The 23,262-nt window shown below is 49.6% G+C and overlaps 2 protein-coding genes across 6 annotated transcripts in view; both read left to right on the top strand.

Annotated features, from left to right (window-relative positions):
* The window catches only part of LOC141749634 (organic cation/carnitine transporter 2-like), a 34,502-nt gene extending 22,669 nt beyond the window's left edge, over positions 1-11,833 (top strand). The window contains exons 7-10 of one of the 2 annotated variants that reach the window (XM_074603451.1): positions 3,732-3,946; positions 5,165-5,347; positions 5,831-5,966; positions 6,580-11,833. In XM_074603451.1, the coding sequence (XP_074459552.1) occupies positions 3,732-3,946; positions 5,165-5,347; positions 5,831-5,966; positions 6,580-6,598 (553 nt within the window). In that variant the 3' untranslated portion in view covers positions 6,599-11,833. Of the gene's footprint in view, positions 1-3,731; positions 3,947-5,164; positions 5,348-5,830; positions 5,967-6,574 lie in introns of both variants that reach the window. The other variant, XM_074603450.1, reaches the window with a different exon arrangement.
* A 2,387-nt stretch (positions 11,834-14,220) lies between these two features.
* LOC141749696 (uncharacterized) overlaps positions 14,221-23,262 on the top strand; it is a 45,472-nt gene continuing 36,430 nt past the window's right edge. For 2 of the 4 annotated variants that reach the window (XM_074603621.1, XM_074603623.1), the window contains exon 1: positions 14,221-15,381. In XM_074603621.1, coding sequence (XP_074459722.1) covers positions 15,061-15,381 — 321 coding nt within the window. In that variant the 5' untranslated portion in view covers positions 14,221-15,060. Of the gene's footprint in view, positions 15,382-15,436; positions 15,550-23,262 lie in introns of those variants that run through there. The other 2 variants (XM_074603620.1, XR_012589460.1) reach the window with 2 other exon arrangements.

Here is a 23,262-nt window from a genome sequence, read left to right as displayed (position 1 = left end):
ATTCTGGTGATGTAGGTTCTTCGTTTCAGTAACAGTCTAGAAACACATCTGGATTGTTATGTCTTTCTGAAGCAGTCGGGCGTATCCTGAACTGAGCAAGAATCAGATCAGCTGGCAGTGATGCATGGGAATCCTGCCTGATATTGGGCCTTGGGGAATCCTCATCTGACTGTAACGAAGTCTTCTAAGAGGAATGAGTCATGCCCTGTCCTGCAATCAGAGAATGCTGCCCAGGGGTCCCAGCACAGCAAAGCCTGACTTACCAGGAGAATCTTCCAGTCTCTTTTGTATTGTCTCTTAAAGGGATAAAGCTGCCTTTGAAGTTCTAATCTGAGATTTCCCTGGACTTTCCTGCTAGCTGTTCTGTCTACCTGCCATCTTCAGCTTGGTTTTGCACTAGCTGAAGCCATACTTTATGCTCAATTTGATTAAATGGTTGTAATTTTCTTTTACTGCAAACCTCAATGAAGCTGTCTGTAATTGCTCAGAAGAGAGAAATGGAGAGGGTAACTTATAGCCTGCCAGAGGCTATAAAAGAGAGGTTTAATTAGTGCATGTACCTACAGTGTCCTAACCAAGAAGGTCCCTCGAGTGCTGTCCTGGTTCCGGTGGGGATAGGGTTAACTTTTCCTGGTATTCCATGCCATGTGAGCCACGCCCACCCTGAGCTGCCGGGGGAGGGGGCAGGAAGTTGCTGCTTAAAAGCGGGCTGGGGCGTCCCGGGTCCGGCCGGTCGGCGAGCGGCGGGGAGCGGCGGTTCCGTAATCGCGTTTGTATATTCCCCTATCCGTGTTGTTGTTGTTTGCCTGTTCCCTTTGCTGTTCTGTTAAACTGCCTGTGTCCCAACCCAAGAGTCTTGCCTTTTCTTACGATCCTTCCTGTGTTAGGAAGGCACGTGCGAGCGGCACGTGGTTCTTTGTTGCCATCTGAGGCTAAACCACGACAAGTGCTTTGGAGCTAACTAAGTCTATTTACTGCCTCATTGAATAATGTTCCTATGCTTTGGTGAGGCAAAGCTTTGTAGTTCAGTCCACTGACCTGCCAGTGCGTACAAGCTGATGTGGCTTTTTGGGCCAAAGGATGACTCGGCTAATATTTAAGCCAGGTTCCTTTCCCCATTACCAAGCGCAGTGCTACAAACGCACTGAGAAAGGAACTTGAGCAGAAGACAGCTCAAAAACCAAAAGTAATGCTGGTTCTTTCAGAGATGTCCATACAGTTTCCATGTACTGTTGTCTTACCTCCAACTCCAGTTGCTGACTCTCACCTTTAATTGGAAGTGAGGTAGAGCATTGAGACTGCCCTACTTCTGATCTGCATGGCTTAGATCAGTAGCGAGTTCTTAGGCACAGCCAATTTTGCATATGTGGTTGTAGAAATCAAATGCAGAACCTGCTTGAACAGCATTTCTGGTAGGACAAACATCTCAGAGAAACAGAGTTACGTGGCAGTATGTAATTCATTCCATGTGCTGGAGGGCTTCTTACCACATGATAAATGAATTTTTATGATAGGGAGGACAAGTCAAACACGTGCAGCTGACTTACACAATCTTATCTCCTCTTGCAGAAGAGTATTCAGTTGATTTGGGCAATTTTTCCACTATTTTTGCCTTGTATGTCAGTTGCCTAACCTCCTTTTAATTAACTTCCCAAAATATAAAGCATCCTGTGCTGACTCACAGAAATGTTTTCCAACCCATAGGATACCCGTGGTATATTCCACATTATGAATTGAAAGACCTCATGAAAGAAGCTCTGTAGAAAAAGATGGTTGCAGATAGGGTTATATCACCTTTACATATTGCTGAGTGTTTTGTTAATTTTGAGTAAGTAACAGGCCTTTAAACTAATCCCTTTGCTGGGTTTGCATCAGGGAGGAGGAAGTTTGGCATCTCTTCACTCTATTTACACTTCAGATGTGTAAATACCCCTAAAGTTTTCCTAGAAAATATATAACTGTGTCAAAGTTTGCCAAGGTGATCAGCTAAGGCAAACTGCTATTGAAAGTGAGTTCCATCAAGCACAGTTCATTGTATATAACAATAACTCCTGGGAGCACAGGGCTGGGCATGTTGCACGGCATCATGGAAAATGCTGCAGAACTACCGCTGAGAAGAATAGCGTTAGCTGGCAGGGCAGACACCGCAGCGGGGGGGTTACCCTCTAGTGTATGACTTCATACCTTCCCAGGTACGCCAGGCAACTTATTTTAAGCAATTTGACCGTGAAGGCTCTTCCCGTGTGAAGTAAGGAGGAGGAGGAAGAGCTAATCTTTGGTCAGTGATCTGCTTCGTGCTATGCAGTGATTTTGCTCGAGGTTTCGTTATCAACATAGATGCTGAAGGAGATGAAGTGTTGAGTGCTCTGTGCCTCTCTGTCACACCTCACGCGTCATAGAATCAGAGAATCGTCTGGGTTGGAAGGGACCTTTCAGATCATCGAGTCCAACCATCAACCTAACTCTGACAAAAACCACCACTAAAACATATCTCTAAGCACCACGTCTGCCCAGCTTTTAAATACCTCCAGGGATGCTGCCTCAACCGCATCCCTGGGCAGCCTGTTCCAATGCTTAATAACCCTTTCAGTGAAGGAATTTTTCCTTAATAGCCATCCTAAACTTCCCCTGGTGCAACTTGAGGCTTTTTCCTCTTGTCCCGTCACCCATTCCTTGGGAGAAGAGACCGACGCCCCCCGGCTACCCCCTCCTTTCAGGGAGTTGTAGAGAGCGAGGTCTCCCCTCGGCCTCCTTTTCTCTAGACTGAACGTCCTGATCCCGTGCCCGCTGTTCCCTTGTTTACCGTGTGTTACTCGTTGGTGAAGCATAACCTTCTCTTCCCAACTCCTCCCAAGACACGACGGGATTTGTGTCCAGGGCCAGTTGTGTGTTTCCCTTGATCCCATGGAAGCCAGCTCTCATCTGGCAGCGGCACAATTAAGATGTCAGCGTTCCTGGCTTCCAAGGCCTGTCCTGCCGCACTGACCGACCCAGGCACTGAGCCACACAAATGTGACTTGAATGCTGCCCAGCCAGCCTGGGGCATGACAGAGAAAATCCTGCATTGTTTGGGTCTGCTGGGATGCCATACTCCTCCTCTCTGACTTTAAACACAGAGCATGGAGGGTAATGACCCAGAAACAATGTTCTCCACCCAGAGCTCCCTTGTAAACATAATGAAAACGCCTCGGCAGGGGTAAGATTCAGTAGTCTGAACTTTCAGGCTAAGGCTATAACTACTAGTAATAGGAAGTGCTGTGTCACTGCCTTGGGAATGATCATCGCTTACCTCCCAGGGGTGACCTGAGATGCAGAGGTACTAGAAGTAGTCGGCCCCTCTGCAGCAGCGTGACTTGTAGAGACAAATGCGATGTCTAAAAGTGACAAATACCCAGAGCTTCCTTGCAAGGTCTGAATGAGAGCGGGATGGGCAGTTGTAAAGTCACGGGATGGCATCAGGAAAGAAGTGTGACCTCTACAGCTGCAGGACCATCCACCACCTATGACCATGGGCTTGTAGGCCTGTGCCTCGGCTCTGGAGTTATCTAATTGTGTTAATGCTGAATAGGGAATTTTAATTATTTTTTTAAAATATGCTTCTGAGGTGAACAAATTGACATGATAAATTTACCTTACATAGTGATTTCTCTGCTTCAGAGATCTAAAAGAGGTTCGTGGCAACCTCAGGAAGAAGAGGAATTCATCTGATCATGTTATTCTGCTTCTTTCAGGATGATAATCTCTGTTGGTTATTTTGGACTTTCTCTGGACACACCTAACTTGCACGGAGATGTCTTTGTGAACTGCTTCCTCTCGGCAGTGATTGAAGTTCCAGCCTACATTATTTCCTGGCTGCTGCTTCGAAACCTGCCCCGACGGTATTCAATGGCTGCTGCGTTATTCTTGGGAGGCTGTGTTCTTCTCTTCATTCAGCTGGTGCCTTCACGTATGGAATCGTTAGTTGATCTCAAATATGTATGATAGGTGAAGTGCAGTACCATGCACTGGGCAGATGTGGAGGAAAAGTGTCCTGAGGGGACTAAATACAGATATTTGTTCCCTATCTTTGCCCCTCTTCCATGGTTCTCAGTGCTGCTGCACAGGGAGCTCACACAACACATCAATTCAGATATATTTTTAAAGGTGGGTCATTGGCTTTGTGGTCTGTTGGGGTCAGCTCTGTAGTCCAGTTCTGCTTTAATGTACGTCCCTTGGACCCTGGTAACGTCCAAGTGTAAAACGAGGATGAGACCAACCAGAACTTGGTGAGCGGAGGTTACCAAGATGCCGCAGAACTCGCTTCCCAAACAGCAGTGGACAACTCTCTCTTTATGGCTTGTTTAAACAGTTCTATTCAAGGGAGTCATTCTAGAGGCATTTTTGATAAGCAAAGCTGCTTGTGCTGAATTAGTGTTGATAGTTAAAATAATATTTCACAATTAGAGAGGACAAAATAACATTTATTGGGTATCATACTATATCTATCTTTAAGTCAGATTAATAGGGTTATGGACTTGTTACTGATAATGAATATGATGGGGGAGGTGTTGTTGCTTAGCACTTGTTTACAAATCAAAGAATAGAAGAGAATGTGCAAGTACTGCCTTGCATATTTTATATAGGTAATATATGTGTTACATCCTCTTTTTTTTTTTTTCCCCTCATGTCCTTTGAGTCAGTTGGCACTGATATGATCTGTTTTGATTTTCAAATCTAACTCTCCCAGCTAAAGTCAACCCACCTTCCTATAATTAAATTATTGACTTGTAGCTAGGAATGTTAATGAGAAACCAGGGCAGGAAACCAAAAATAACTTGTTTCAAATGTTTAACTTCGTTCGCTTTATTAAAAAGGGATATATGGCATTCTTTGCAATAGCAGAGACCTGGCCCCTGAAATCTGAGAGTATCTCTCCAGTTCTTCCTTTCTTCTCCTCATTTTTTCCTTGGCAGGAAGCCCATCCTCAAGAGGAAAAGAAAATGTTGAATCCTAGTAATTTTAAAAGAAAATAAAAAATGTTGCCCATGCTTGTAGGACATGTACAGGGGAAAAGGACACCAGATAGTGGAATTAATTAGGCAGGAGTTATACAAACACAACGGAATTAAGAGCTACCATGAATTATCAGAACTTTATTGAAGTCCTGACTGTGTTTTGATTTCAGATATTCGTGCACTATCTATTCTGCTGGTGATGTTAGGGAAATTTGGGATCACGTCAGCCTTTTCAATGGTTTATGTTTATACTGCTGAGCTCTACCCAACGGTGGTGAGAAACATGGGAGTTGGAGCCAGTTCCATGGCCTCTAGACTGGGCAGCATCCTCTCGCCTTACTTCGTTTACCTCGGTAAGTTAACGAGTCTGTGCATGTGCGGGGGAGATGCAGGTGGTTGGAAAGCCATGGCTTTTACCCAGATCGGTGCCCTGCCTCTGGGGGTCGTTGGGCATTTCTGCTGTTCTCTGCTTCCAGGTGCAGGTGTCTTGTGAAAGCGCGGGTAGCGGCGGGGTCTCAGCATCTCTGAGGAATGGCCATACCGCAGAGAAATGGGGGGTTGTGTCCTGTTGAAGAGGTGCTCTGAAGACTCACCATCTTACTGACTCAAAAGGGACAGCTCTTATAGCCACTGTTTCCCAGTCTCTTGAGTTCCTAAAACCACATTTATAGCAACATGCTTTGAGTGCTAGACGGTGAGGGGGCTTGCTTGGTTGGTTTTTCACTGAAAGCATAAATCTTGCTTGGATAAAGCCCTGTACCTAGGTGCAAACATTATCAGAAACCTAGAGCTGATGCGAGCACTTTTTTTTTTTTTTTTTTTTTTTAATCTACTAGGTGCCTACGATCGATTCCTGCCTTACATCCTGATGGGGAGCCTGACTGTGCTGTCAGGAATTCTGACTTTATTTCTGCCAGAAAGCTACGGCAGGCCTCTTCCGGACACAATCGAGCAAATGCTGTTGGTGAAAGGGTAAGTGTCGCCTTCTGATGTTAACACGCTTGTTCGCTGTTCTGAGGAGTGGACTGAGTTAGGTATTGTCAGACGGAGGGGCTGGTTTCGGTAGGGTGGTTAGTGCTCTGCTGAAGATATAAGAGCTTGGATGGAATCCTGGTCCCTCTTCCCAAGTGTGTATGTCTGTACATCTCTCGGCTCCGAATTTATCATTTGACTCTGAGGACTGAATAGAAGTAGATACGAGGAATGCATTTGTAAAAGCGTCTTGCTTTGTAAATGCATAGGGACACTCTGTAGGTTATAATCTATCTTTCTAGGTTCTGAAAGTCATATAAGGCCAGGTGAAGGGCTGAACTCTTGCAATTTAGTTCAACTGGCGTAAAAGGGCATTGAGAGCGTTTGACCCTTTGCCGTGGCTCTGATTGAAGATGGCACGTAACCACACACCTGGTGTAAGAAAGGGACGTGTCCACGGAAGTCATCGGGATATTCAAATTAGGAAGCTGTAATGTCAAGTAGGGCTCAGACAACCCAAGATGTTTTCTTTTTCCTCTGTTCTCTCATCTATTTTTTAAGTTATTTTCTTTTTTCTTTCTTTTCTTTTTTTCTTTTTTTTGACCCAGATTAGAATACAGGCCTGCGTCTAGTAGCACAAGGGATTCCAAGGAGGAAGAAGAAAATCCGGAGATTTTTAAAAGCACAGCTTTTTGATGGAACTCCTGTGTACTTCCTGGCGGACTGAAAGTTAAATGGACTTTTCTTCTAAAATTTGTTCTAGAAAGGGCTAGTGGCAACACTTTGTTTCCTGTAATTTTAACCTTATTTATTAATTTAAACACTGTGTTCTGTACATTCTCTTTTTATATGAAGATAAATACTGTATAGCCTTTAATGAGATTTTTCAGCTCCAGTTGTTTTAATGCAGTAACATGGAACAGTATCTGATCAATCCTTTGTAATTTTAAGTGTATAGTTCAGCTGAAAGATACTTGAAAATGAGTTCAAGGGCTGGCAGGGAGCCTGGATTTCTCAGTGAACCTTCTCCAGAGCTAATGGACATCAACAAGCAAAAATTGCCAGAAAAAGCTGCTAATTGGTTTTGATTCCTTGACTTCTGTCTCTGGGCAGGAAACTTATTTATTAGAGCAAAGGTTATGAGAACGTGCCTCCCTGTGATCTTACTCAAATGACTTTGCACATGTTGAATTTGTTACCAAATTCAGCAGGATGCAAAGGAAGATTTTGAGAATTAATTCTGACTTGCTGTGTTTTAACTCAACGTAGGGCTGTCTTGCACAAAGGATTTGTAGCACTGAAGTTTTGCTCGTAAAATTCACTTGATTCCAATGCTGGTTTTCAACTGTACCCATGTGGTGAAGCTGTTTACATCTGACCCTGCACTGTATTTATTTTAAATGATGCAAAAGGTTTCATCTGTGTGTGGAGGGAGCGGTGTTAATTTGGGGTTCTTCTCTTTCGATGTGTGGTGGAAGTTTTACGTCTGAATCATTTTAATGTCTTCTGTGCCATTTGAATGATGGAAACAATTCTCCGGTCTTTGTTCTGCGCTTTTCACACACGTGCACATATACACGCACACAATTAATGTATTTAGAGATAAATTTTTGTGTTAATCTATGCCAGTGCATTGACCTCATGGTGGAATGTCCTGAGAACAGAATTCAGAATACATTTCTGACCTCTGGCGCTCCATTCTCAAGTGCCAACTGTACGATCTCTGTGAGGTCTGTTATTTCACTTAACTCATATATCACTGAATTGTTTTCAAATTGCTTAAAAAAAATAATAATAATAATCTTGTTGACAATCTGCCAAGAAATTGTTCTTTGGGCTGTGGAAGCACCCTTGGCATTACCTGTGTTTCTTTAAATATATACAGTATATGCCTACAGCAAGTCTCGTTTGTGCTATTCTGCTTATACTTTGACAGATGTGAGTGGCGAAAGATTTCTGTCTTGTGGCACCTGTTTGTGTTTTGTTCTATCTTGTAGAGACCTAATAAACAGAACCTAAACCTTTGTAGCCAAAGCTTAGGGGCCTTACTCTCTGCTGCGGCTTTTTCCGACAGTATTTAAATAGGTAGCATCGGCTGATTCTAGTCTTTTGTTAAGCGATATCCCGGATTCTGGCCATGGGAACCGGCTGCAGTAGAGGGACTGATGTGCTGGTGTGTGCGCAGCTCCTCTTAAAAACTAGAAATTAAAAAAACCTGCATAGACTATAATGTTTTGTTTGGGTTTTGTGGTGTTTTGGGTTTTTTTTTAAACTCTTCCTACCAGCGTCTTGAGCTTTACGGTTTGCTCTGCTTTCCCTGCATTGTCTTACCTACTCGTTTAGTATTTTAATTTCTGGATGCAGCAGGAAGTTAGCCAGTGTTACCGGCTCAGAGAATGATACCCAGAAACATAGTTTTCTCATACCATCAGCTCTTCTAAGAAGAAAAATCCCAACGTTTGGGCAGGTTCGGTGTCACTCCTGTTTGATGGGTTGACGGGGCGTTGGCAGGCAGGTTTAAAATGCAGCATGTGATTTGAAGCCAGTGCAAAAAATGAGAATCTGGATTTTGCAAGCCTCGCTGCACATCTTATAACAGCCTTGACATGAGCAAATATGTGTCAGGAGAGTGCATGTAACAGCCAGTCTCCCCTGCCCAAAAGACATGATAGAATTTGTCAGGCTTATCACTTTTTTTGAAATATTCATTTAGAATATGTTCTGAGACTTGTTGCAGACATTTTTCTGTGTAAACCTTATTTCTAGGAACTGGAACACTTAGAAGCAGCTTTTATTCTGTGTGTTGCAGAAGAATTATCTGATAACCGCAGGAATCTGAGACAAAACACATTTAACTGCAGCTTCCTTGTAATGCGTTTGCCAATGTAAACAACTGTGTCCCATAAGTCTCTTCCTGTAAACTGTTTCAGAAAATATCCTGAAATGTAAGATACGTGCTTGCCTGATACATGATCTAGTATGGAAATTCCTGTCCTGAAGTGCAGAGTCCTATTAACGTCTGATTTAGCTGTAACTTCTTATCCACTGTTTTATCCGGGTATGTGCCTTGACAGTGAGACTTTTGTTCTTGAATGTTTAAATAGTCTGATATTTACTAAAGGGTTTTGTGGGTTTTTTTGGTTTTTTGTTTTTTTTTTTTGTTAATCCAGACAAATTGGGGAACTTCCTGGTTATGACATACTGCAAAACATAATGGCAATCTTTTGTGTCAAAAAAATACATTTTTTTTTTTGTCCTTGCTCATCTTTTTTTAAAAAACAAAAAGTAATGAGTCAGAAATGTAGAATATATTTAATATAGCATCCTGAGTTATTTTGTATTTGCAAGTTTGTCTCTAAAACAAGGAGCTTGTTCTAGTGGGTAGGCAGAATCCAGCTAACAGGTATTTCCAAAAGAAATTGGGGGAATATTTTAATATGGGTAGGTGATGTGATCTGTGCAGATACGCTGTAGATAAAAGGACCTGATCCAGTTGTTGGCCCGTCTTAGAGGTCGGGTTCGCAGCACGAAGCGTGGCTGCAGATAGACCTGCAGAACCAAGCACCGGCTTTGGGAGGTGCCTGCCGAGCGTCACATTTTCAGATGTGACCAGCTCCTAAATGACATATGGTTTCATTAATAGACATGTTTGTTTAATTAATTAATAGACATGCTTGGGGAAGAGTGGCTGGAAAGCTGCCCGGCGGAAAAGGAGCTGGGGATGTTGGTCGACAGACGGCTGAATACAAGCCAGCAGTGTGCCAAGGTGCCCACCAGCATCCCGGCCTGTGTCAGCAAAAGTGTGGCCAGCAGGACCAGGGCAGTGACCGTCCCCCTGTACTGGGCTCTGGGGAGGCCCCACCTCGAGTGCTGTGTCCAGGTTTGGGCCCCTCACAACAGGAAAGGCATTGAGGTGCTGGAGCATGTCCAGAGAAGGGCAACGGAGCTGGCGAGGGGTCTGGAGCACAAGTCTTGCGAGGAGCGACTGAGGGAGCTGGGGGTGTTCAGCCTGGAGAAAAGGAGGCCGAGGGGAGACCTTCTCGCTCTCTACAACTCCCTGAAAGGAGGGTGTAGCCAGGGGGGTTGGTCTCTTCTCCCAAGGAACAGGCGATGGGACAAGAGGAAACGGCCTCAAGGTGCACCAGGGGAGGTTTAGGATGGATATTAGGAAAAATTCCTTCCCTGAAAGGGTTATCAAGCATTGGAACAGGCTGCCCAGGGAAGGGGTTGAGGCACCATCCCTGGAGGTATTTAAAAGCCGGGGAGACGTGGTGCTGAGGGACATGGGTTAGTGGTGGGTTTTGTCAGAGTTAGGTTGATGGTTGGACTTGATGATCTGAAAGGTCCCTTCCAACCAAGACAATTCTGTGATTCTATGAAAAGCCCTGGCTTTCCCAGAGCGCAGCAGAGCAGGTCCTTCACCACAAGCCAGCACGCTAGGCAAGACTGGTATTTAGGTGCATTAAAATACTGGTACTAAAAACTATCAACTCTTTAAAGAAGGGATAATCTGTATGTGAGGTGGGACTCAAGGCTCTCCCGTGCATCCCTCGCTCGCCATGAGGCCAAGAGAAGAATCTCCCACGTGGACCGTGACTCATTTCACAACACTCGCACAACAGCTCTGCGGGGGTGGGTGAAACATGTCTCAAAAATGTAAGTTACATAGTGGTCTGTTTGCAGCGGAAGATCAGAGAGTCAGTGCCGGTCCTGCTGCACAGCAGCATAACACAGGGTGACATGCCAACATGGAATCGCAGAATCCCTTAGGTTGGAAAAGACCTTTACGATCAAATCCAACTGTTAACATTGCACTGCCAAGTCCACCACCAAACCACGTCCCTCAGCACCATGTCTGCCTTCCAGCTCTGAGACCGGCTCCTTTCGTCACCTTGGCCATGTTGCCTAATCCTGTGACTTCAGTTTCTTTGCTTGCCAGTGGAAATGCCGTTGACTCAAAAGGCAACATAATTTCTTGTGATATTCACGCTCCACAGTCTGTATCCGTTAGATTCTCTGTTTGACTCCCCTGGCGGTGAATGTAACGCTCATGTGAGCACCGTTTAGTATTTCATCTTTCAGAAACGGGAAACTTTGGATGATTTCTGATGCTATTTTTGTTAGGAGGTGTGAACCCCTCCTCCCCCGTTTCCAAGTTACCGTTTGGAAGAAGGACGCGTGGGGAGGTGGTGCATTGCCCAGGGAATTGGACTGCAGTAAATCAAGCAAGGATTGGGTTTTGAATGCTTAATTATATTCTTTTAATTGCACAACCCCTTCATAGTTCTACAGAAAACTGCCTGTGGTGTGCTGCCGGTGAGAGGTTACTGAACATTGTCACTGTGCACCCAACTACATTGTAAAAATACTGGTTTGTTCAGAGGATTTTCATTTTGAGGTAGAAGGATGCTAAAACTGTATTGCTGATCTGATGGAATTGGAGATTAACGTGGGTTCTACCCATCTCTGCTTTACAGCCGGCTCCGTTTTACAGCCTCACCCAGAGGGCTCTTCTTTTAACGCTCTCCAGGGGCACGTGGATGTGAGGAACCTGATGGGACTGTCTCTGCGGAGAAATTTGTGTTTCAGTATTTGTAGAATAGAACCTCAGTCTTGGCAGTTGTGAACGGTTTTCTCAAAGCATCAAATCGGCTCATGCACCGTAATGCCTTACTTACTAGTTTAAGGTACCCCCAAAGGCATTTGTAACAGCCACAGCCTTGTATATCGAAAGATATAGAAGTTTCTTCTAAGAATGTAAATATTCCTAACTCTAACTGAATTGATTCTTACCCTAGTTTTTTTATAGAAAAATGCTTGTTATTTGTAAAATTCAGAATAAAATCATATCTGAATTACCTTTAAAATGAAGTATTCTAATTTTTTTTTATATCTTTGTGTTTTAAGGGGTTGTTTTTTTTTGTAACAGAGCTGCTTTGTATTTTATGAACTTGTAGGCTTTACCTTGATTAATTTTGTGTTATATATAATGACTTTTTTTCATATTTTTTTTTTAAATACTTGTTCCAAGCTTGGTCTTCCTGACTTGAGCGCTGCCTGTGGCTGCTGCCCGTGAACGAGGTGACGGGGAGGTGGGTGCTGGAGCCACAGCGGGGGCACTGGCTTCCCCTCCTCCCTGCGGAGAATGATCTGCCGAAAGGTCTTCGTGTGGGTCCTGTTCTCCTGGAGCACTTTCCAAATGTCAGCAAGGCAGTGAACCAGTAATTCAACATTTATTTAGAAATGGTAGGTTGTTGAAAAATTGTAAGGAGTTTCTCTGAGATGCTACTTAAGTGTTTGGTGTAAAACTGTACGGGAGTCTTCATTTGGCCCGAGACAAGGAGCCGCGCAAACATAGCCCCTAGATTCAGTCTCTGGGGTTTTTTGGGTGTTCCCCAACACGTGCTGTGTTCAGCTGTGTGCTTCTAGGTAAGCAGAAGTACCGCTGGCAAGGCTGGCTGAGTTTGATATACCAGGAGGTTTAACAATTTTGGGACTCTGCCTGCTTTTTCTTACTCAGTCATTAGCGTTTGGCCCATCTTGTACGTGGGACACGTGGGTCTGGTTTATCTGTAAAAATCTTTGCTCATCTTGTGAAAGAAATAGCTCCTCTGAGTTTGGACCAACCTCTACAAACTATCTTTGGGTCATTTCTTCCTTTTAAAGAAATTCAGTAAAACGGTGAGGAAGTGTGAAAGTGAGATGATGGGGCAGCAGGAATTTGCTTAAGATGTTTACAGACCTAAATACGTGGCTGTCTACAAATAAACCCCTGCTGGCCGTAAATTGCTCGTTTTAATCCTTCAGGGAGGGGTGGAGATGAGGCCAGCAGAAGGGGAGAAGAAGCCTTTATCCAGTGGGAGGGCCCCTGGAGAGCTGGTTCCCAGTTGGCTTTCAAGAAACCCCCCCCTTGTCTGGAAGGACCATGGAGGCTGGGGGTGAGGGCAGGCATCCCCCTCTCTGACGGGCACAGGGGTGACATTCCCCCCCACGACGATATGTGAAAGCTTGGTTGTGGGCTGGTTTATTTTCGGTTTTGTTTTCTTTAAAACAAATGAAGCGGTGCAGAAATCCTGGGGCGTGGTGAGAAACGCATGTCTTTCTTTGAGACAAACCTCCTACGCCGTAGAAGGGATCTGGCTTTTATTTCAGAGGGGGCACAAGCATCTCCGTACGATGAGATGCGTGTTCATGGCCCTGTGTCTCTCCCATGGTAGGAAGACACTGTCCTGAGAACCGGCGATAGCGGAGGGAATAGGGTGCTTTACCCTTGAATATTTGGAGAAGTCTAGAACCGTGACTCAAGTAAAGCAGGACTACAAGTTTTTTGAGGGTTTTATGAATACATCATAAAATACACTTTCTACATCCAGCAATCTAAACGATTGCTCCCAAGATCTCTATTTTCCCCTTCAATTCTGTCAAGGATATAGGTTAAAACAGCCTTGTAGAGATGCAGAGACCTGAGCCGTGCACCAGGTGTCACCAGGAGATCTTTTGGCAGCCAGGAACAGATCTTGGGTCTGGGTCTGAACCTTTCCAAGGCACAAGGGCCAGGACCAAACCCAGCCCCGAGGCGGCATCTCCCGGTATTGCCAAGGCAAGTAGCAGCCTGGGCGACTGGTTCCCATGAACCACATTTCAAATATGATTCAGATAACTGAAGTTTTGCAGGAAGCCTCCCCAGCAGCTAGAATTTGGGGTAGCAAGTCACCTTTGCAGCAGTGCCTGGGATTCCCAGGTCACTTAAGCATTTCTTGGAATGCTGTGCAGTCCATGGGACGCTGGACTGGGACTGGGGGCTCCAGGGCTGGTTCCTTGGGAAGTTCTTGTTTCCCACAGCTCAGTTTTTCCACCTGCAAAATAATCATAGAATTGCCTAGGCTGGAAGGGACCTTTCAGATACCGAGTCCAACCATCAACCAAACTCCGACAAAAACCATCACTAAGCGGTATCTCTAAGCACCACGTCTACCCGGCAGGGATGGTGCCTCAACCCCTTCCCTGGGCAGCCTGTTCCAATGCTTGACAACCCTTTCGGTGTAAAAATTTTTCCTAATATCCATCCTAAACCTCCCCTCTTGTCCTGTCGCCTGTTCCTTGGGAGAAGAGCCCAGAAAGGCTACCCCCTCCTTTCTGGGAGTTGTAGAGAGCGAAAAGGTCTCCCCTTGGCCTCCTTTTCTCCAGGCTGAACACCCCCAGCTCCCTCAGCCGCTCCTCACAAGACTTGTGCTCCAGACCCCTCACCAGCTCTGTTGCCCTGCAGTTGTACCTGCTGCTAGCTCCTCTAGTAGCTTCACTTTGAGGCAAGGTAAATAATAAGAGCAATGAGCAGGAAATTACCCAAGAAAACCAGGCAACTGATTAAATTCCTGAAGAAAATAGCTATATATCATGCAGTCATTAAGTGTGCGTTCCCTGTAGCAGCAGGTTCCCTCCTGGAGCTGCAGCCGTGCAGGAGGGCTAAAGCCGAGCAGCTGATGAGGTGCGTGGTTATTGCTAATTGCTGGTGAGAGCCCCAGCTCTTCTCCCCATGGCCGTGTTGCTGGGGGGAAGCTCTTTCTCTATTGACTCCCTGCTGGAATTGAGGCTTCTCAAGGCGTTTTAATTGCGACCACCTGGAGCGTTCTTTGACCCTGGGGTGAACCAACTTAATTTCCTTTTGACTTATTTTTTAATTGTCCTCAGCCATCAGAAATCTTGTGGCTCTGAGAGTTTTTTCCAAGCTACCAGTGTCCATACAGCTCCTGCTTATGATTGCAGAGAGGGGCTGGTCAGAAGGAGCTCTCTTTTGGTACGGGACTGCTTTCCCTTGAAGGAAGTCACCTCTACTTCAAGCCCCACGTGGGAAATCACCTGGTGGGGGCCAGCTCTGTCTCACCTGCGGGGACTCTGGGCTCTTTGGTGGAGAGCTAACGTCCCTCTTTGCCCGCTGTGCTGCGAGTCACGGGAATCATCGCATTTAGGCAGCTCGGGAAGAAATAAATTCGTGTAATATGTGAGCGAGGAGTCGCTTTACCCACCGACCTTGGGTACCCCTGGCCCCGGCTCAGGTTCCTCATCCCCCCGGGCTCCCCCAGCCCAGCCCCTGGGGATGCGAGAGCCGAGCGCCCCCCCCGACCCGCCTCAAGCCCCTTCCCGGGGGCGGCCGGCAGCCGGGGCCGCCCCTTCTTTGCAGGGAAAGGGAAAGCGAAAGCGAAGCGCGGTGTCACTGCGGAGCGGGGCCGGGGGCGGCGGGCGTTCGGCCGGCACCGCATCCCCCCCGGGGCATCACCCCGGGAGCATCCCCGGCCGGAGCAACCCCTCCGGAGCACCCCGCCTGGAGCATCCCTGGCCGGAGCATCCCCCCCGGGGTACCCACCCCGGAGCATCCTCCCCCGCCGGAGCATCCCCGCTCGCCCCGCGGCAGCTGGAGGTAAGCGCCTGCTCTCGCCGGTCCCCGGGCATCCTCCGCGGGCTCCAGGGAGGGGGGAGCCGGGGGCGGGGGGTGGGGAATGGAGGGTCGGGATGCTCCGGGAAGGGGCTGCGTGCGGCCGGGGAGCGGGGCTGAGCCCGGCGGGAGGCAGCGCATGTGGATGTACAGGTACCTCCGCGCAGGGGCTGGGTGCCGGGGCGGGGGAGGGTTCGCTGCCGGGGATGGAGGGGAGCTGCTGCCTCCGGTTCCCTTCTTGGCTCCTCGGTGCTCTTCTCTGCTGTGGGCAGGTGCGAATTTGGGTGAAATAATTGCGTATTTGGCAAATAAGACAGTGATAAAGCTTCCCCCGTCCCCGCCGCCTCCGTCCGTCTGCTCCCGGTGGTCCCCCTGCACCCCAAGGGCCGGATTGTCCGGCTGCTGGGAGCTCCTGCTGGAGCTGGCACTTCTGAAAGGCTGACTTTTCAATTATAATTTGGGAATTTTCTTTGGTGCGTGTGCTCTCAGAGACGGCAGGTTCCCCCAGGCTGTTGAGGAGCCGGGCACTGCTGCCCCTCGCTCCGGTGGTTCGGTTTATCCCACGGCAAGTTCCTGTTTTCGAGTTCCCAGTTGCTTAGAACTCTGATAACTGTAGTTGCTTGAGCTGAAAATGTTCTGTCCTGGATGTCCGCCTCAGCTTGGCTTTCATTTTTGTGGTTATTTATTTTATTCCAAGGCTTGACCTTTGTCTCTCAGCTGGCCGTAGTTCTGGTGACCTTTCCTTGGAGCAGCGCTGCCCGCCCAGCAGCTCCCAGTAGGGAATTTGCATTTGGGAAGGGAGAACGGATTTTGTGAAGATCTGTTGCCTAAATATAAGCTGATTTAAAGACATCATAATAAAATAAAAGCTTAATTTCCATCTGTTCTATGTCAGGTCAAGTTTATTAATTGTAGCTGTGGCACACACAGCTGCTGGTGGTGCCACAGCAGGAAGAATAGGTCAAGGTCAGGAACCTGAAAAGGATGAAAAATAGACGTGGATTTAGAGGAGAGCAGTGGAACTGTGTGATCTGGGGGCTGGGACAAGGGGGTGAGGCTGGGGCTGGACAAGACTGGACCAAGAGCTGCTGAGGATGGAGACCCCTGGGGACAGGGTCCCCGTGCAGGCAGCCGCTGCGGGAGCCGAGCGCCCCAGGCTTCACCCTTTCCTTTGGCAGACGAAATCGTCTGTTCCTCCAGCAGGAGCTGTGATCTCTGCCTGCTCTCCCCTTGAGAACAGAGCCCTCAGCACCTCCTCAGCTGTGCGCAGGACCTGCCTTTCCCCCCACCCAGCTGTAGCTTAATGAAGAGCAAGTAGCATCCTTCTGCTGCCCCAGCAAAGGGCGGTGGGGGCAAGCAGAAATGGGGAGAAAATCCCATTCCCGTGTTTGGAGAGGCAGTCTGTGTTCAGCCACCATTCCCACCGCTGGCTGTCACCGTGTGCTCACAGGGGCTTATTTTTAAACCGAGTGCGTGTGCTGACCTCAGGTACGTGCTTGGCCCCAGGTACCGTGCTGGCACTGACACAGCCACAGCGGGGTCACAGGCACGCTCCAGGCAGTGGCAGAGTTAAGGTTGCTCCGACATCCCTGTCCCTGGCATGTCTGTGATGCCCAGGAGGGGGGATGGAGGGAGCTGCGGCTGGAGGCGGCGTATGTCTCCCGAGCCTGACCCGCTGTCCCAGCGTGACTGGTGGTGACAGTGCAGCGGGAGCAGCAGCCGGGGAGATGCACTTTGGAAGTGCCGAGTTCTCGGAGCAGCCACGGAGCTGAGAGAGAGCTGAGCTTTGTGTATGTAAAGTGCCTGTCAATGTCATGTGAAAATTATGTGGTTTAGGTCAGTCACTAAAATGGCAGCGTTATTGTCACTGCTCTGTCTCGGCATAAGAAATGAGACCGTGAGGCCAAGCCCTGGCATTATGCAATGAATATTCTGGCAATGGGCACCTCGGTGGAGCTGGTGAGACGATGCGATCTGTCCTCAGATCAGGGTTTTACCAGCACGTAGAGAATGCCGGGCTCCAGCAGCGTGGAGAAACAGTGTACAGCAAGTGAGCACCGTTCATCTGCACCATTCATCTGTGGCAGGGAATGGCTGAGCGACAGCAGAGACACGTTTGTGTTCCTGAGTGTCTTGTAACGATGCGAGTTGGGGGATTTCAGTGTTCGGAGTCTGAGTTTGTGATGTTGTGGTGGTGTTTCTCCATCGAGACATTGCTCCCAGAGCACTCAAGATTCTGTACCTAAAGATACAAATTCATCGCTGGTAAAACTGTACAAGCTTTGACAGAGCTAAAGTTTGGATGAATTTGGCCCGCGCGCTCTTGTTCAGCTTATCGGGTCTTGATTATTGGCACCAGTGCATGGTACTGGGACCTGAGGGCTCTGCGCTGGGATCGGGGGGCGGTGGCGGATGTGTGAATCTCCAGTTCTGGCAGGGAACATCCTTCTTCCACTTCTCCCCCAGGAATCGGCCCAGCTTCACCATCTTTCTTACCTATATTGTGTTTATAACAGCAATATTATCAGAGCTTTTAAAATTGCGTGGGGGATGCAGGGCTGGGGGTGGGGGTGGCGGGTGCAGTGGCGGGGGCGCCGGGGGCGATGTTAGTCCCTGTTCCAGCCATGGTGAAAGCAGCTGGTGGTGCCAGCGCCCTTGGCACCCATGCCCTTTCTTATCTTCTGCTTTCCGTTTCGCAAACAAGCCGCAGACCAGACGGCTTTTTCGATTAACTTGCTGCTACAAAGCAAACGCTGCTCAGCACTTGTGCCCATACACACACAGACCAAGAGGCTCTAATTTCCACTTTTTGCATGAAGGTGTAGATTTTAGATGTAATAATCTGACTGGCTTACTACGAAAAAGCCTTCCTTCAAAGCAGAAATGTTTATTCCCAAACCCTAGCTGCTCGCACACCAGCATGGCCACCGTGCTCAGAGCAAGGTCCATCCTGGCTGGCAGCCTGCCAGGCTTCCCAGGACACCTCTAACGCCGGTCCCCCACAGCTAGCGGACTTCCTGGGGACTTCTGGTCTCCCTGTGCAGCGTGGGGGTTCGGAGGGGTGCTCCCGAGGATGGTCCTCGCTCTCAGCTGCACCGCAGGGATTGTGTCTTTGCAGCAGAAGGATGAGGAGAAAGCCGTGAGGCTTGCCAAGTGTGCGGAGCGGGAATGTGCTGGTGGGAGGGATTGGGTTTCGTTTGCAGAGGGCCCACCAGCCCTGGGCAGAAGGAGCAGGAATTGTGCAGGGGCAGTGTCCCCCATGGCAGAGCCGGGGCAGGACGGGGCAAGGCTGGTGGGCAGCAGCCTGATGCCACATTCCCCAAAGCCTCAGGGAGCCCAGGAGATGCTGAGACCTCATGATCCCAATGCCTGGAAAAAGGGAGAACCCAGCACCATCCCCTGCGGCTCCCTGGGAGCTGCCAGCCACTGTCCCCTCCCTGAGCAGCCAGCCGGAGGGATGCTGGAGGTGTCCTGATGATGGTTCCCTGCCTCTGGAGCCATGCATCTCCACAGGTGGCTGAAGATGTGCCGGCTCCCTCTGCGCTGTCACCGTGCAGCCCTCTGTCCTGCCCTGATCGGACCCAGCTAGGTCTCAGCGGTCCAGAAAGCTTCAAGAAGGACCTTTACATGAGTTGCCAAAGCTGTTGTCCCTCCGCAGCGTGTTCCCTCCTGGTGCTGCTCTCCACCTCCTCACCTCGACTGCTCCCACGTCCGCTTTCAGCCCCAGCCGCGTGTTACACTCCGCTGAGTCTCTACTGACTCTAAACCCAGCCTAAAGCAGCTTGTGTAGACGGAGACATCCATGTTGAGCCAGTCATGTCCCAAACTAAGTGACCAAAGGCAGCGCGTGGTCACAGCTCTGCTCTTGGATGCATGGGGTGGGTTTCGCTGCATTCTCGGCTCTGGCTGGAAGAGGGAAGGTTTCCTGCAAAAGACAGGGGTGGAGGGATTGGTGCGGGTAGTGAGCTCTCTGCTGGGGTTTTTGGCCATTCCTTGGCACCTTCTGCAGGAACCACTGCTGGGGTGGAGAGTTCCCAGTGGGGGCGATGCATGGGGTGGGGGGTCAGGGACTTTGCTTCCCCCCAGCGCCGCGTCCAATGGTCCCACTGCGGGTAAATGCATTTCTTCAGGTTAATTATCTTCTGGGCTGGGACTTCTTAGGGAAACGAGTGTGAGGTGAGGCTGGAAGGAGAGGAGGACGCCGGAGGGACGTCCCGGCTGCGTGGGTGTGAGCTGCGTGTTCCTCTGGGGACTGCAGAGGGCAGTGGCACCCACGAGAAGCGCGGGTGGCCCTGGGTGCCGGCTGGAGGAGCTGCCCCGCAGCAGGTCCTGGCAGGCAGGGTGGGAGCCCTGGGGTGGTCCTGGGCAGCAGTGCGGGTCCCTGCATCGCTCGCTGGGCTCCATCTTTCTGCTGGGATCACCTTCCCCTGCAGCGTCTCTGCAAGTTACTGCACATCCTGGGGTTTGCCGGTGGCTGCCAGGGGCTGCCCTGGTGTCCCGGCCTCTGGGCTGCCATCCCTCCCGGCCAGGGCAGTGGAGAACATCCACTCAAGACACGAGTTTCCACCTCCATGATGCTTCTCTTACGCTGCCCCGATGGCAAACACGGTCATCTGTCCGCAGGAATGAGAAACAGCTGCAGTCGAGATCAGCAAAGCTCAAAAAGCGATGTGAACCAAGTGCAGCGCGCCCTTCCCTCCTGCCTTCTCTCTCCTTCCCCCGGTGGCGTGATTACCGGAGCCAGCTCCCATGGGAAGGAGTCTCCGAGTGCCTGGAGCGAGGTGTGGGTTAAAACAGCTGCAGAGCAGACACAGAGCCCGTTTTCCCCAGAGATGAGGGGCCTGGCAGTCTCAGGCTCTCTTTGCGGGTGCTGATGGCTCATGCAGAAATACCGAGGGGAGCAGCAGCTATCGTCTGCCTGGGCAGGGTGTGAGGGGGGCACAAGCATGTGGGTGAGGAGGCAGAGAAGACTGGAAGATGCTCAAAGGGCAACCAAGGAGCGCCCGTGGTCATGCAGTCCATGTGGTCTCAGACCTTGGAGACACCCACCGTCGTCTGATTCTTCAGAGTAGCCTCCACATCTGCATCTGAAGGAAGGGTTTGAGGGAGGAGGTCAGTGAGGAGACCCCGACACTTGTTGCCTTTGGGGGACTTGGACACACTGAAGAGCCTCCAGATCTGAGGGGTCCTGGGAGAAGATCAGCAGCTCTGACAGGTCTTAGAGGAAGATCTCGGGATGAGGGCAGAGAGCTGCTGGTCCTGTCAGAGCTGTCAGGAAGAAATGAATGTACTGACTTCAGTTTTACCTGTTTGTGATCAAAATCCTGTGACAGAGCTTTGCCTCGAGCACTTGGAAGAGCCTGTTGTTTACTGCCCGTCTTTTTGCCCTTCTCTGCACTTGATTTTCCTCATCTTCTTTTCTCTCGCCTGCTGGGAGCGCAGCTTGTAGTCATCACTCTTCCTCAGCAGAACATTTCTCTGTTCTAATTTAATCCCAGTAATTGCTGTACACAGTAGTCACGCTGTCTGGCCGGCGCAAGGGAGTCTCTGCTGTCCTCCCTCAGCCCCTGCCAAGCGTGTGCCCACAATGGCCTTCTCGCCCTTGGGGCCTCCAGCTGCCAGCCCCAGTTTGGAAAGTCTGGGCATGGTTTCATTTTGTTTCAGCCCATTTTTTCCCTCTGGAAGCCAAAGTCAGGTTCCAGCACTGGCTTTAAGCTGCGGCGTGGGAGCCACATCTCCTTGTTGTCCTGGGACCCTGGAACGGAAACCCTTGGCTTCACCCCCACGTTGAGCTCATCTCCAGGGCTGGAGGTCAAGTTGAGGTCTACGGCATGACAGTAGAGAGCTTTTACATCGGCTGCAGCATGGCTGGAGAGAAAGGTGTAGAAAGGCACGGCAAACACAACTGGGCTTGGATCTGGGACCCATAACGCGTGCCGGGCAGCTCTGCAGGGCTCCTTTTCCCTCGTGGGCCAGGAGGTCTGCGGTCGCCCTTTCAGCATCTCGGGAGTTTCGGTCTCCTGCCTCGTGTTTGTCACAGCTTGTTCTCGAGCTGACACCCATCCCACCCCTTCCTGTCTCATTGCGAGCTGCTGTGGGGGAAGGCGAGCTGCTGTGGCAGCCACGCTTATCGCTTCGCAGCAGCCATGGACATCTGCCAAACACAGCCCCATGCTGGAGCCAGTGCAGCTACAATAGCTTAAAAAGAAAAAAAAGCAAATACAGTAATTTTTTTTAAAAAATGCTCCAGGCTTTTCAATATAGCTGCTACAGAGCGTTGCGGGGGAATCACTGGATGCTGAATGTAGGCAGAGCTCTGGAGACGGGAGGAGACCTGGAAGGGGGTTTAGCCACCCGCATTCTGGGCTGCATCAGAAGAAGTGTGATCAGTGGGTTGAGGGAGGGGATTCTACCCTTCTGCTCCACTCTTGTGAGACCGCACCTGGAGTACTACGGGCAGCTTTGGCATCCTCAGCACAGGAAGGACACGGAGCTGTTGGAGCGGGACCAGAGGAGGCCCCGGAGATGCTGGGAGGGCTGGAGCCCCTCTGCTGTGAGGACAGGCTGAGAGAGTTGGGGGGGTTCAGCCTGGAGAAGAGAAGGCTCCGGGGAGACCTTGGAGCCCCTTCCAGTCCCTCAAGGGGCTCCAGGAGAGCTGGGGAGGGACTCTGGAGCAGGGAGGGGAGCCATGGGATGAGGGGGAACGGTTTTAAAATGAAAGAGGGGAGATTTAGATGAGATCTCAGGAAGAAATTGTTTGCTGTGAGGGCAGAGAGCCCCTGGCCCAGGTTGCCCAGAGAAGCTGTGGCTGCCCCATCCCTGGAGGGGTTCAAGGCCAGGTTGGACGGGGCTTGGAGCAACCTGGTGTGGTGGGAGGTGTCCCTGCCCAGGGCAGGGGGTGGAACAAGTTGATCTTTAAGGTCCCTTCCAACTCTAACCACTGTAGGATTCTATGATTTGTAGAAGAGAGATGGAGCAGAGGGGTTTGCAGCAATGGGCCAGGTCTGGTGGAGAAAATCCAGGTGGATTTGATTGAAGAAACAGGCAAAGGAGATGTCAAGTGCTGTTCGCCCTCGCTGGCACGCTGTGGTTGAGGAAGGGATGAGGAAGTTCTTCCCTCCCTAGCTCAGATACGCTCACCGTGCAGTCATTCTGCAGTGGATTAATAAAAATGACTCCAGTTTGTTACTCTGCTGTTACTGGCCAGGCCCTGGCTGCCAAGGCAGTGGTTGCAGAGGTCCATCGGAGTGGAGCCATCCCTGCCTCTGTGGGCTTGTCCTCTGCCATCCCCTCCCGCGGGGTTGGTGTCTGAGGCCACAAAAGGAAGCTCCATTCACAGAGATACCATCCAGCCGCCGCTGCAAGATGGATTCATCATGACGCAGAACTCCTGCAACCGCCATCTTGCTGCCCAGTCAATGTTCTGCTGCATAGAAGTTGCGTTCATGAGCATATTAAATTACTCTGCTAAGGAGCCCGTCAATCCCCGCAAATCCACCGATATATAATCCATTCCTCCTCCAGTGCAGCCGTTCTCACGTGGCCACGGAGGAGTCTGTGCGCTGGGGAAAGAGCCGAGACATCTGCAGCAGTGCAGGGTCTGTGCCGATTTGCTTTAGGGTTTTCTCTGTGCAATGTCCCAGTAAACCCCCAATACGGATCCTGTTTTGCTTTTCCCCCATCAGGAGCCCATACCTTTGTTCATCACAATGCTCAGAGTTGTTTCCTTTGCTGTGAGAGGCAAATCTGCGGGGAATGGGGGATTTCCTCGCCTGAGGGGAGATTAAGCTGCTGGTAAAAGTGCTCAGTGACTTTGGGGGAGTTTGGGTCAGTCCCCTTTGCCGTATAGAGCCTTTGCATTTATCT

This window comes from Larus michahellis, chromosome 11, assembly GCF_964199755.1.
Source record: "Larus michahellis chromosome 11, bLarMic1.1, whole genome shotgun sequence".
NCBI classification, from domain to species: Eukaryota; Metazoa; Chordata; class Aves; order Charadriiformes; family Laridae; genus Larus; species Larus michahellis.
This window is presented reverse-complemented; position numbering and strand designations above follow the sequence as displayed.